The sequence below is a fragment of the Stylophora pistillata genome, chromosome 8 (genome assembly GCF_964205215.1).
Source record: "Stylophora pistillata chromosome 8, jaStyPist1.2, whole genome shotgun sequence".
Lineage (NCBI taxonomy): Eukaryota > Metazoa > Cnidaria > Anthozoa > Scleractinia > Pocilloporidae > Stylophora > Stylophora pistillata.
The window spans coordinates 17,547,353-17,560,943 of record NC_142526.1 but is presented as its reverse complement, the minus strand read 5'-3'; the positions used below and the strand labels follow the sequence as shown (position 1 = coordinate 17,560,943).

The window sequence follows — 13,591 nt, the reverse complement described above, 5'->3', positions numbered from 1 at the left end:
AACATGGTGGGAGGGGGTAAGGAGAAATTAGATGCTAGTCACTCTCAGGGGTCAAAGAAATGAGGAACATGGGGGGAGGGGGTAAGGAGAAATTAGATGCTAGTCACTCTCAGGGGTCAAAGAGTTAATTGACGTAATTCAACAATGTAAACCCCCAAAATTATTCCTTTACCTAAAAACATCATCATGTGTGTTGCCCAATAATAATAGGAGACATACGTCAGGAGCCATAAACTCTTGCACTGCAGGGGACCTGAAACTATACTTTTTATTCAAGTTTTTTGTGCTCAATTGCAAAAACCAGAGTAAGGTTCCCGTCAAAATCAGTTAATTTAATTAGTTTATTTAATTAGTGTTTTAAAATCTGAATATTTCCCCAAAAAACCATCATTGCCATATTAAGGTTTGTCCACATTTTAAATATCAATCCTGTCCAGAGCTTCATATATTTTCAATTTTTGTAATAATTGATGATACGTCTGTCACACTGTCTTGGTATCTCTAAAAAAGTAAAGCATACTACAATGCCAATCTCAATTATGTACACTTATTCAAAAGCATACAAATACAACCTTGATAGGTCTAAAAATTTTGCTGACCCGACCATAACTCGAACTTAGAGTGAGAGTCGTTTGTGCTGCTCGAAAACATTAATTCAAAACTATTTTCACAAAATATTCACTCCATTTTCAAAAATTCCAGTGTGAGATATCGTATGAGAAGTAATTTACTTTCTGGAGATTGAAGAAAACAGTAGGAAGCTGGATGGGATAGCTCTCTACGTGAACAGAGAAGACAACGACAGATTATAATTAATATTAGCTGTCTTAAGTGTTAATGTTAAAGTTTTCTGTAGGCGCCTTTGAACAGTAGGATACTGGCGCGGTATAAATCTTTTATTATTATTATTATCATTATTATTATTATTATTATTATTATTATTATTTTACAAGACTATTTTTAATAAAAAAAATCCTTTTACTAAGATGTTAGTGTCTTGTAAAAAAAAAAACTCTGGTCGCCTTCTACACTATCCCTGACCCGTTGCAATGAGTTAAGGTTTATATAATTGTAAGAACGCCCCACTGAGGCCAATTGGAGTAAGTCAAAGCAAAAGGCGTGGTATGCAACCCCAAACTTGAGAGAAAACGTAAGTTTCCCCCCCTCCCCCACCGCACACACACAAAAAATAAACACAAATGCTAACATGACAGTGTATGCAATAAATATTTTTAGTAACATCGGCCGTAAGGAACCTTGCACTGAATGATCTTAAATAAACGCTAACATCATTTTGTTTTAATTCGTCTATCAAAAAAGAGAAATAAATGATTAAAAACAGGGAATAGAGCAGTATTCCATTGAGTGTTGAAGAACCAAAACCAAAGGAAACCCAGCGACCAATCCGAACAAAGGTTTACCAGTGAAAACAAGTAAACGGCTTGAAGCGCGGGAAAACGCGAATGACCATTACGCGATTGTTTTACTAGTTTTGCATCTGATTGGTTGCGAGGATGACGTAAGTTTTCTGGACCAATCACAGAGAAAAGTTTAGTAAAACCAAAGCAATCCCGGCTTAATTTCGACAGTCAATTGAAAACTGCTCTACCATGTAAGAAATCAATTGTGTTTGGCTCTTTTTCCTTTGGTGTATCCTTCCCAACGCGCTGCTGTTGTCCTGAGAATGGGATCTGGGTCGATATTTGCCAAAACATACAACAGACTAACATGAAGCGTATGATAATCCCAACGCGCCAAATTTGGTGCGATGCGCATGGTCACGTGACGAAGGTCATAAAAGCTCCCGGATCCACTGTCATACAGAGGTAGCATTGCTTTTAAAGAGCGCATGCCTTGATCGAACAAATCTGCTGCTTCTGCACCTTGTTGAGGGCCAGCGGTAAGCTTCAAGTCGTAAAGCCCAAGCAAAGAGTATATAAAACCATTTAAAACAAGCATTGAAGGCGACGTGGGGTATTCCTCGTACCACCGGTACTGGTTCATAAACGTGGTTAAAACTCCTTTGTCTACCGCCTTGACTTTGAACGGTTTAGTAGCTCGGAGAGCAGCCCTTAAGTAGGCCAAGTCTTTAGTGTAGAGATACGCTCTGGTCAGCAGAGACATGCCTTGCCCCTGACCCATGGCTGAATACCAGTCAGGGAACAGTGTGACGCCTTCGATTACTTTACGCTTTACTGTGATTGGCCAGCTGCCAAGGTTATTTTGATAACGCAGGAACCAGTTTGCCGCGGCCATGAATGAGTGCTTATGAGCTGAGTGCATTAATGTGATATTATCAATTGAACCCTTCCCGTGAAGTAGAATGCTCTGGACTTCTGTCAACGCTATTTTACCCTTTCTAGAATTCTTTTTATCAGGAAACTTCATTCCTTTTCTTAAATCCGTGTCCAAATTCCGCACAATTCTTCTCCAGCCTTTCCAGTGTCCAACACCATAAAACACTTCCTTGTCGTTGGACGAAAGAAGAGCGTTGTTGGATGTGTAATGCACTGTGTATGAATCAGTGTTGTCTAGTTCTAACACAATAGAAACACGAACTTCGCCTCGGAGGAAGAGGTCGAACGTTAGAATAAAATCCTTTGTTGCACTGTCCACACTAAGGGAAATACCTTCTCCCGTCAAACCTAAAAATAATCAAAAATGTCTTCGATTATTTACCACAAGTTAAACTAAAAACAAGTCAAACCTCTCCCAGGACTGGGAAGTGGTTCTGTGGTAGTATAGTGTGTTGCCCAGGAATTCAACACCATGACCAGGCCACTGAAACAGTTTTGAGCGCAAGATCTCGATTTCCACACGTACGTCATGTGGAAGCTGTCGTTAACACAAAATTCTAAGGGTATTCAAGTGTGCGCGAGGCAGGGGCGAAGCGGGAGTCACTCGCACTTTGCACGTTCTAGTATGACCCTTGCTGCTGCTTGCCTGAAAAAAAAAACGAGCTAAAGTGATACCTGTTCACCCATAACAATAGTTAACTAATAAAGACAATGCGGATTAATCGGACACCCGCAAGGCTCTCGATAGAGTTCACTCGATCCGCGATGTCTGCATAGTGCAGGTAGGAGTTGATTATAGGGTACCTTCTGGAATCTCAGGGGCCATTTCCGGTGGATAGAATAACACTTATGACACTTTATCACTACATGTAACGTTTGAAAAACGTAATCTTACACTGCAATTGGATAGAAATGAAATTCAAATTCATCGTACGCTGTCTGCTTAGTAAAGGTTTCATGTAACGTGTTGCCGACCGCCTCATTGCGCGACTGCTATTTTAATGAGAGGTGCTAATGCCAGTCAAAATGCTGCAAAACTAAAAGCAAAGAGAGCGGGGAGCTAAAACTATTACAATCAATTGGAAAAAATAAACACACAAAAATCTACAGATCTGATCAAAGAGATGATTAGATAACCCTTACTTTCATCCCCAAGGTGGTTGAAAGAGTTTAGCCGTTTAAAGATAACCAAGTCTCTCATCACACATTATAATCTTTTTTAAAGCTTGTCAAAGGACCCATGGTGCGTGAGAGAGAGAGAGAGAGCGTAAGTAAAACTACTCTCGGTATAGGGGTAAGAATTTCAGGGGAGGGGAGTAGAGAAATTATTTTGTGCAATTTCCTCAGCCGAGACCTCTTCAGCCAAATAATCCAAGATGCGACAAATCGATCGAAAATCACGGTCGCAGGCTGTTTGTCGACCGAAAATCACTCTGGACTTAAACCGACGTAGTTGAAAGAGAGTTAACGTGTTTAGTTTCCCATCTGTAACTTGCGTTCAACTAACGTTAAACTATGAAGGGCGACATTGAGCACGACATCAGAAAAGCAGCCAAATTACGATTACCTTTTAGCTTGTTGCTCGGGTCTTCAATTAACATGGCAAATGATAACGTTTGCCCCTCAAACGTCAAAAAAAGCATAACAAGGAGGAAAAAACCGGAGAATGAAAAGTTCCATAGTGGTTGTTTGACGTACTATTTCTTCGTTTATTCAAATGGCCAGACGAAAACGCAATAAGTTATATAACAGAACATTCCGACAAAAAAACACAAAATCGTTCAGTGCTGCAGATACCAAAGTTTAAATGGATGCGCAACTACATCACTCTCATAAGGGTACGCCACTGAGGTTTTCTGTCCAAAACTAAAAGTGAGAGATTCCTTAGAGGCGATGAAAAAATCCGTAAAATAAACAGTAACCTTCTCCATTTCATGTTCCAAATTGTACCAAAATCTGATCGTTTCTTTTTCTCGTCCTCCAGTTGACCTTTGTACAGCGTGAATTCCAAATTAGAATATCAAACATCTGGTTGTCATTCGGTGACAAGTAAATTTAAAACAAGAAAAATTCGACTGAATACAATTGAGCTTTCATAATGAATAACTCTACAAATAAATAACCGAAGGTCTCCAACCAATGAGAATGGGACAAAAAGAGTAAATGGTTTGTTACATTGAAAACAAGATGCGTGTACTGAAACGAGAGCCGTTTAGCGGAATTAGGTGCACCACTGACCCAAAGATTTCCCGACAGCTGTGATAACAAGATAAAGTGTTAAAGCTAAACTGATGAAGTCGATAATTGATGTGGCACCTTGGGGAGTGATAAAGCAGATTATAATGATGACAAAGGACAAAGCTGTTAACACAGTCTGTGCAGTGCGCCGACACATCTAAAATAATGATGGTGAAAGTAATAAAACGCGAATTCTTTAATCTAAAGCGACAGAGATCTCAGGGGCAACTGTTATCTCAAGAGAGGGGGTTTATCATGCATCAAACCCTGTTATAACATACTATAACACTCTTTTGGTCGATTACTGCATAATTTATACAATGAAACCTATCTTGCAGGAACCTCAAAATAACCAAGCGCTAATCAAAATCGTCGGTGTCCACCAAAATTTTACTTTAAAACAAACCTGTATCGAACGAACCTATAGGATACAGCAATTAAATCATGGCAATTTTGCGAATCGAAAATCTAGAGTTTTCGGAGGTTTTACCAGAGATTTTTCACATTTTAGGAACTGTACAGTTTTAAAATCATTCCCATTGCAGCTTATAAAAAATTTTACCAAGCCAGGTGTGTTCAGAAGGCTTGCTCTCTACAATCCGTGATGAACAAAAACAGAAACGATCCATATTTGTAACAGAACAGAGCTTATCTATACACAAATAAGCTCAGAAACATTGTTTAATTAAGTAGCTAATAACGCAGACCCCAATTTAATAGGACATGTTTCGTTCCCAGGATCTGATTGTTAATTCTCTCCTCTAGATGCTTCACATTTCCTTGTAAATTAGTTACAAGAAGTTCGTGTTAGATCAAGACAACTACGTCTAAGAAGTTTGAGTATTCCCATGACCTGTTTGCTTGATAACGTATATATATTATAGGCAGAAGTTACTTGTTAATCACTTCTAAGAGTTCAAGGTTACAATGACATTAGCAAGGGTCACTTGGGTAACCGGTTAATACAGGTTTTATAGTCAGTAGTGACATATCTCAAAAATAATCATCGCAAAGCAACTATACGTTTAGCTAAAAGCCTTGCTGTAAGTGTCGTGAAGTATTTGATTTGTCGTCTTAAACTAAAATTTTGCAGTTTTTTTACATTTGTTTATTTTTCTCACTAAAAAAAAAAAAGAAAAAACAAAAAATTTTTCAACTCGACTGTCAAGCTCAAGTATGTGTTTGGAATGTTCTTAAAATTTTGGCTCATCTTAGCCTCAATTTCTCTATAAAAAAAAAGAATCATTTATTATATAAAATATTGACTTCTAACTCTGCATTATTTTATACTCTTGTGTGTCTCACAAAGAACACTTGTGGGACTTTACACTTCAGCAGAGAAACTGTAAATGACAAAAAAGTTACTTGTGTCATTGTCTATCATTGGGAAAACTGCAATGGTAATGTCACTCAGAGTCATGCCTTAACTTTCAACAATATTCTTGTCAGTTTTATTTTTGAAGAGTAGGAGAATGTATCATCTAAAAAGAATACGTTAGCAAGGTTTAAAAATAAAGATGATGTCTATGCGATTCCCTTCATAGGAAGGCTCTTTGTGCTGTTGTTAAAAAGTTGAATCAATCCTCATTAAGTTTCACCACAAAGCAACACACTTCATCATTTATACAAGTGAAATTGTCTAGCACTCCTTATTCATGGTTTGCACCTTCAAATAGATAAGTTGAATAAGACCCAAACTAAAGAAAAATTAAAGACTGTTACAAGTACATCAGCTTTGGGTTTTAATTGCCTCATATAGTGACTTATGTATCAGTGAGTAAATGGCCTCCCAAATGCAAACTGTTGATACTGTAAACAGATTTAGTAACTTTGTTCCTATGCAAGTTTTTTTTTGCTGTGGATAAAAATTTTCTTTTATAACATATACAGATTTTAATGTATCGATTTTATCATTTGACAGATTTTAATTCTTATCTTATTACCACATTAATTTTTAATTTTACAAATTTGGTATTATAAAATGCTATTGTTATCTTTCTACTCTGCCATTTGAATCAAATAAAACTCCCACCCTTTGTTTTTAACTGTTCTTCTGTGCCTCTGAAGAGATTGACCCCAGGCTTTTCAAGAAAGAGAAATACATAAAGAACTCTGAGGGAAGAAGATCTACCTTTGACTAACAGGGGTTTCATTAAGGGCCAGACACTAGGCAAATTGACCGGTTGTGTGGATGGTGTTGCCCATCTGGTTTGACTGGATCTGGAGGAAAGTTTATCTCATAAAGAAGTTCAGTTCAAAAAGTTTTGCCGGCCTGTGAAAACCAGTTACCCTCCTGCTGAAAACATTAATGAAACCCCTGGACTAAGTCACTGACAGAGACCGAAAAAAATCTGAAGAAAAGCCTTCAATTAGTGGCTGGGCAACTGATGATGGGAATGTACCTTGCCCTTTTTAATATGGTTGTTAGCCCTTTACACCCTTGCATCAGTATCTATGTTCTCCATATTGTTCTCTACATATTTCCTAGGGAGCTGAGAAGAATTTGTTTAACAATAAAGAGTTTCTTTATTTGATGATCATTTCCTTGATTCTCATGACCTGAATATGTGCTTCAGGAGTAACAATGTTAGGAGAAATTAGATGTTAGTCAATCTTAGGGGTCAAAGAGTTAAGTTTACAGAAAACAGAAAAAAAAAAAAAAAAAAAAAAAAATCCAGCTCCAGAGAAAGAAAAAAGTAGTTTTGTTTTAAAGAGGTGAGCAACAGAATATTAAGTTATTTTCCCTTTAGGAGTGTAAAGAGAGAGGAGGATTCTACTTAAAGTGTGCTAATTTTTTTTCTCAAAGGTATTTTATCATTGTCTCTGCTGTCAGTAAGTTTGTCAGCATCTTGCTTAAAGTATGATAACAAGTACTGGAAACGTCCTATCTAAAAATCAGTGGAAGGAATGTTTGAGCCTTCAACTGCTACCTTACAACTCTATACTTAGTGGCTTTGACCTACAAGTTTTTACTACAACTTCTTTGAATGTTCAGAAAGTTGTCTCCTCTGCAACTCATCTTATCCATCCACTTCAAGCTATTATATTACATGTACTCAATTTTCACTACCCTTCCAGGTGGATGTTCATTAATACATGTACAAAGACATCATATGTTTGTGAATATATGAAAATCATTTATGTGAACTGCAGTTAAAGAAATGAGTATGAGAGTGATCTTTGCTGTATTGAACACTACTTAAAAAGTGCAAATAAGGCCTAAAAAAAATTCAGGCCTGTACGGGATTCAAACCTACTAGATGACCTCTGTGATGCCAGTGTAGTCTTCTACCATCTGAGCTAACAAGCCAACTGGGAGCTGGTCACTATGTTGGTTCATAATAAACCCGTGAAGTGATGAGTCAATGTTTGTGAATATATGAAAAGACATCATAATAGATCTACATTTACATTGCTGCTTATATCAATAAAACTCAGTCAACAGTTGAAACCAGTAAACAGTTAAATTTGAATTTCAAAGTTTCTTGGGGATGCAACATTTGTGTTTGTGAAAATGGTATGATTACTCTACCTTACCCTAATTCATCATGGATGAAACCATCAGACCCCTGTTGTTTGAATCGTGGATAATGCCATTCACTCTATAAATCTCCACCCACAGGATAGCCCAGTACATTTTCTTCACTTTTATCGCCTGGATTACAATTTATCTGTTGGATAGCATTATCCGCCCTTTGAACAACTGGGCCTTAGTCTAAAAATTGTGAGTTAAAATCAGAATGCCAACAACAGGTTTTTCCTACATTTGAAACAAAGAAAAGCATTTTGCCAACAGGGGATAAAGACAATCTTTCACAGAAATACAAATCAACAAAAAAATTTTCCCTTCCATTCTCTTGCCTTTGTATCAAAACATCCTAGACTAAAGTATGCAGTGCAATTAAAAGGGGAAGGGAGAGGTGGTTTTATTTTGCTTCTAATGTGTAAAGAGGGATTAACAAATCCTGTTCCTTACTACTCAAATTAATAAAGAAAAGAATTATGCAAAGACCAAAATGCAGCATCTTCCCGACGTTCTTCTTTGTAGGTGGTAACCAGTAAAATTTACTGCCTATCAGTAGTGCCTCTTATTACTGCCTAAAATTGCTTGAAATTCTTGAAACAACAATTAAAAGGATTGTTCTACTGCCCTGCATCTTCTCTTAACCTGACACGCTTAACAGAGGGGAGAGCAATGATTTTCCTTATCATAGGAAGGTGAAAGGGGAGCTTAGCAAAGTAGTGGTTGAAATATTCTAGCCATTTATTTTGTTCCATTCTACTTATACATTCTCCTTATTTTATTTTGGGGTTAATTTTGCCTGAGGTGGTAGGCATTGTCCCCAACCAATTATCACGACAAAGACATACAGGGTTTTAAATTGGAATGAATATCCTTAAATATAACTGTGCATCATTTAACACCATTACAGTTAACTACAAACCATTGTATTAAATTGCCAGCATATTTTCAGGTTCATTATTGCATGTTGTATCGTTAGATCAAATACTGACATTTCTGATAAATGAAAAAACAAACTGTTTTTTACAGCCAACTAATTATAAATGTGCAACTTATGAAAACAAGCTCTGTCTCTCTGTTCCCATATTTTCAAAGCGAGTACTTCTTTTTTTTGTTTGTTTATAAAAATGTTCTCTGCTAGTTTTCAACAGCAATCAACATCAGTCAGTAGCCAGAATAATGTGTTCTTCATTATGTCTAGTTGACAATTACATTATTTCCCAAGACATTTTGCAACTGGTTGAATTAAGAGAAAAAATTAAAAAAAACAATAAATACTCATTCTTTACATACATGTAAAAATAAAACACTAAAATTTTCATCTGGCAGAGAATTTTGTTCTGCTGGGTCACCCATTGGTAATCAGACAAACCGCAGAGCCAATTTAACTAACAAATCACCCCCTGAGTCAAATGTGTGTGTCTATTGTTTAGATTTTTGAACTATAATGTTTACATAGTTTGCATGTAAGACCTCCCTTGCACAAGGCACAAAGAATAATAAGCAATGTGATTAAAAATGTTTGGTTTAAAATCATGTCAATCATTCCAGTTGAATTGAACAGAACCAGTGATTCTTACTCAGAGAAAGTAAAACTGCAATTCATTTCATGGAGAAACAGAAATGCAAAAATGAAACATACCATCTAAAAAAAGTAATTAAGAGCAACAGGAAAGGTTAGGGAGGTTTATCAAGTGGAATCTAGACTCTGGGAAAAAAAGATAATGGGTGTTACTGCATTCAATAATTTCAGTTGTTTCTGTTGTGAAACATAGAGGTTAGGAACTAAAGTGGGAGAAACCTTACGCATCTTTCCACTAAAAATCATGAATTAAATGGCTTAATCTATGTTTTGTACCCAAAAGAGGTTTAGGAAAATTAATTTTGTAGACACCCCCTAGACAGTTTAAATCGGTTTTGTGGAAATAATAAGTCGTTTATCGCGCTTTGTGGTGTCTCCAATATTTCCTTCGCATTCTTTGGCTCCATAATGTATCTTGCCTAGCCAATGAATGATCGTTTTCATAAAAATAATTAAAAACACATCAGTCTCTAATGGAAAAGCAATATTCTTCAGCTCCTAGTTCGCTTACTTTTTCCGCTTTGAACGTCGATTATACGCGAGTTATCGCACAGGGAAATCACGGGCCAGATAGAAAGATTAATTGAGGTTTGCTTATCAAATGCAAGAATTTTGGAAATTTGTTTACACTGGACAAAGAGTGCATCTATTAGTAAAGAACACTTTTTAATCAACATCCACCGATTAGGCGCCTTAACTTGAGCGAATAGGTTCGTTCAGAGATTAATTTCAGTAACGTAGGTGTGAAAAAGAAATCCGATTGCAGCGCTATAAGATTTTCGTGTTTAAAAGCCATGTTTACTCATCATGTCGGCGCATCAAGAGAAAACCGTGCCGGATATTTTGTTACGCTTCGCTAGAAATTACCACAACAAACATTCTACTCTACATTAGAATTATCGAGTTGCGAAAAAACGAGAGAGAAAAAAAAAAACACGATCTCTCAAGTACTAATTAGCATGTAGGTACATAATAAAGTACAAATCTCGTTATATTACAGACTGTCACGCACGCTCCTCTAAAAAATTTTGTCTTCTAAAAAATATGCGTTCTCTCACAACAATAGCACAAGTAAAATAACCAGATGTAATATTTGAGGAGCTTACCTGTGGTGGAAAACTGGAAAACTCGAGAATTACGTTCCTTGTCGAACACGTTGGCCATCTGCGCACTTTTAGGGAAGGCCCAGTTCCAATTCACTTCTGATACAGTTTCAGCATCTTCGAAAACTTTTTCTCTCCCTTCTGAATCGCCTTCAATTTGCAGCAAGTTGTAGTGAGAGAGGCCATACTGCGCAATCTGAATAGGATAAAAATGTCCTTCTGGACTCCACTGTAACGAAACTGGAACATCTTCAACTCCACTAATGCATTTTACTCTTGCGCGACCTTCAACATGATAAGATTCAAACCAGAGAAACGGCGCTCTCGTTTCGTAGACAGCTCCAGTTTTCGCATGGTGTACATCAGAGTAAGAATGCCGCCAATCCAAAACAGTCTTTCCATCTAACTCCTGAAGGTCGCCATAAATATCAAAATAGCCTCTGACAAAAGAAAAAGGCACATAGGCTTCGTTTCCTATTAATCGTCCTTCCAATTTCTTTTCTCCGTTGACTATTACGTCGATTCGCTGGTCGTTGGGACAATCGACCGCGGTTGATTCTGCGGGTTTCTGTGAACTTAGTTCTGTCCTTACTATGGAAACGTCTTCGTCCTTGCTTGTTTCAGCAATTGCTTTAGAACAATCTGCAGCAGTTAGTGGCACACTTCTTATCTCTTCGTATTTATTTGTGGGAAGAGTTGAATGAACTTCACATCCATTCCAAAAAAAGTACAAAGTTGCGACGGATGTGAAACTGCACGCCAAAAACAGCTTTAACGAAAGCTTGTGCACACAGAATGGTCCTAAACGCATCATCAAAAATCTTCATCGGAAGATCTCCCCTTTTCTCGCATTAATTACACTCGAAATCTTGTTTATCAAAAGTTACACATGTTTCCCTAATAAACATATACTGCCTCGACCACCACCGCCATTTTGCTTTAGTCGTCTAGTTCCAGTCTTCCTCGAATCCTTAGCTGGTTAATCAACATCTCACATTACTTAAGTCGATACCAATCTAAATCCACTAAGAAAGCAAACCGTTATTATTCAACTGGCCAAATATACTATATTTTCGTGTTCTCTCCTTGATGACACCGCTGATGCTGTTTATTTACATTCTTTTCATTTGAGTAAGGCGGCAAGATAAAGCAAATGTTAGAAGTGCTGTCGGACCTCCTTGTACGAACCACTCGACAGACCTCGAGCTCGACTCAACAAGGCAAGCGACCCGCAATATTTCTCAAATGTGATTTGTTCATCAAATAGATTAGGTTGGAAATTTCTATTCTATCTCTCGCCAGCTCATTTGCTAGGTACTCGCTGAAGACTAGAGAGATCCCAACTGTTTATATTCACTCTTCCACCTTGAGCTGAAAGGCGAAATTTCCATCCGTATAATTACGGCAGAGCATTCATTTTAGCTAAGATCTTATCTCTTAGACAAGCAAATCTCACTCAAGATCCGCTTTTATGCCGTGATATGATCATTAACGAAATAATAGAAAATATGCCTCTCGGAAGTGGAAAAATCTTAGACTGAAATCTTAACAAAATATGCCGTGGAGGCAAATGAATGCGGACATTTTTTCATCGATCATGTTTCACGTGTGAGCTATTTTTAATACCGGTATAGACTGTTTTGTTAAAACTGAGCATTTTTGATAACACACAACGTTTAAATCCAGGCTTCAAGCGAAATTTCCAGCAGAACTTGTATACATAAGCGTTTTAAAACGTCCGAGATCGCTGAATTAACAGGAAGCTGAAAAGATAAACGATGTGAACACATGCCAGGACCTAAAAGAGTATTAAAAAAGTTCTCCCGTAGAGTGATTTTTGTGCCAAGTTTTTAATTTTAAGATTATCTCTACCAAATGTTTCGGTTTTTGAGCGCCAGGTTTATTTGGTTTTTCCTATTTGAGATCAGAAATTTGATTCAGTTGAGGTTAGCCGTACGTAGTGGGTCAATCAGCTTACAGAATCAGAAATTAGACAGAATTTTGTGCGATTAGGGTCTTGCAAACTAACAAGTTTTTTTTTAAAGAAATTATTTCTTCGTTTTCATAAACAAATATTCCCCGATATAGTATCGCCATTTAATTCGATCAGGAATAAGTTGTTTTGGAAATGATTCTAACTTTGACAATACCGTTCCAAGTAAACGCATAACATATGGCTGGAATTGGAATTTGCAAGCAATACTTACAATTACAAGGGCTTATGAATCTTTACGATGGGCTCAAATTCGTGAAAATAACTTTTTCCATTTTTGCTAACAAGGTGTCAACAAAATTCGAACCGTGATTCGATCTTCATCAAATGAAATATTGCGTAGGTGTGTGGCAATTTGGAATTTTCTCGGATCCCAGAGGGGGGTTCTCTAGTTAGCTACACAAGCACAAAACAGACTAAACACCCAAACCCGTAACAGACATTCATTGGCAACGAGGCAAGCAATGAAATCCTCTTAAAAAACATAACTTGGCTTTCGCTAAAAATAGTGCTGAGTTTCATTATGCTTACAAGTTGGCACTGAGGTCTCTGAGACCACTCAAAGAGTACACATTGGTTAACAAGATGTAAGACAGTCCTTTCATAAAGTGCATCAATAGGGAAACACAGCTTTTAAATAAGATTGGGTACCTAAAAGTAATGCGGACCAAGGGTAAATACTATCTGACTAAAATAAGATTACCTACCAAAAAGGTTTCTTCAGAAAAAGGAAAGTTTTAATGCATTTGATTCATTGAGTAAGTGGGCTACGCTTTATAATCACGATAAGTATCCTAATTTGTTGAAATGAAAATACATCCTGCTTACCTTCTAAAACACAAGGCAACATTAAAC

The 13,591-nt window shown here is 37.1% G+C and overlaps 1 protein-coding gene across 1 annotated transcript; it reads right to left on the bottom strand.

Moving 5' to 3' along the window:
- Window positions 1–249: 249 nt before the first annotated feature.
- On the bottom strand, window positions 250–11,699 carry LOC111329368 (D-glucuronyl C5-epimerase B). The gene is made up of 2 exons (XM_022934057.2): window positions 10,747–11,699; window positions 250–2,645 (listed from the first exon to the last, which is right to left on the bottom strand). The coding sequence occupies exons 1-2, from the start codon at window positions 11,555–11,557 to the stop codon at window positions 1,621–1,623; spliced, it is 1,836 nt and encodes a 611-aa protein (XP_022789792.2). The 5' UTR covers window positions 11,558–11,699; the 3' UTR covers window positions 250–1,620.
- Window positions 11,700–13,591: the final 1,892 nt, after the last annotated feature.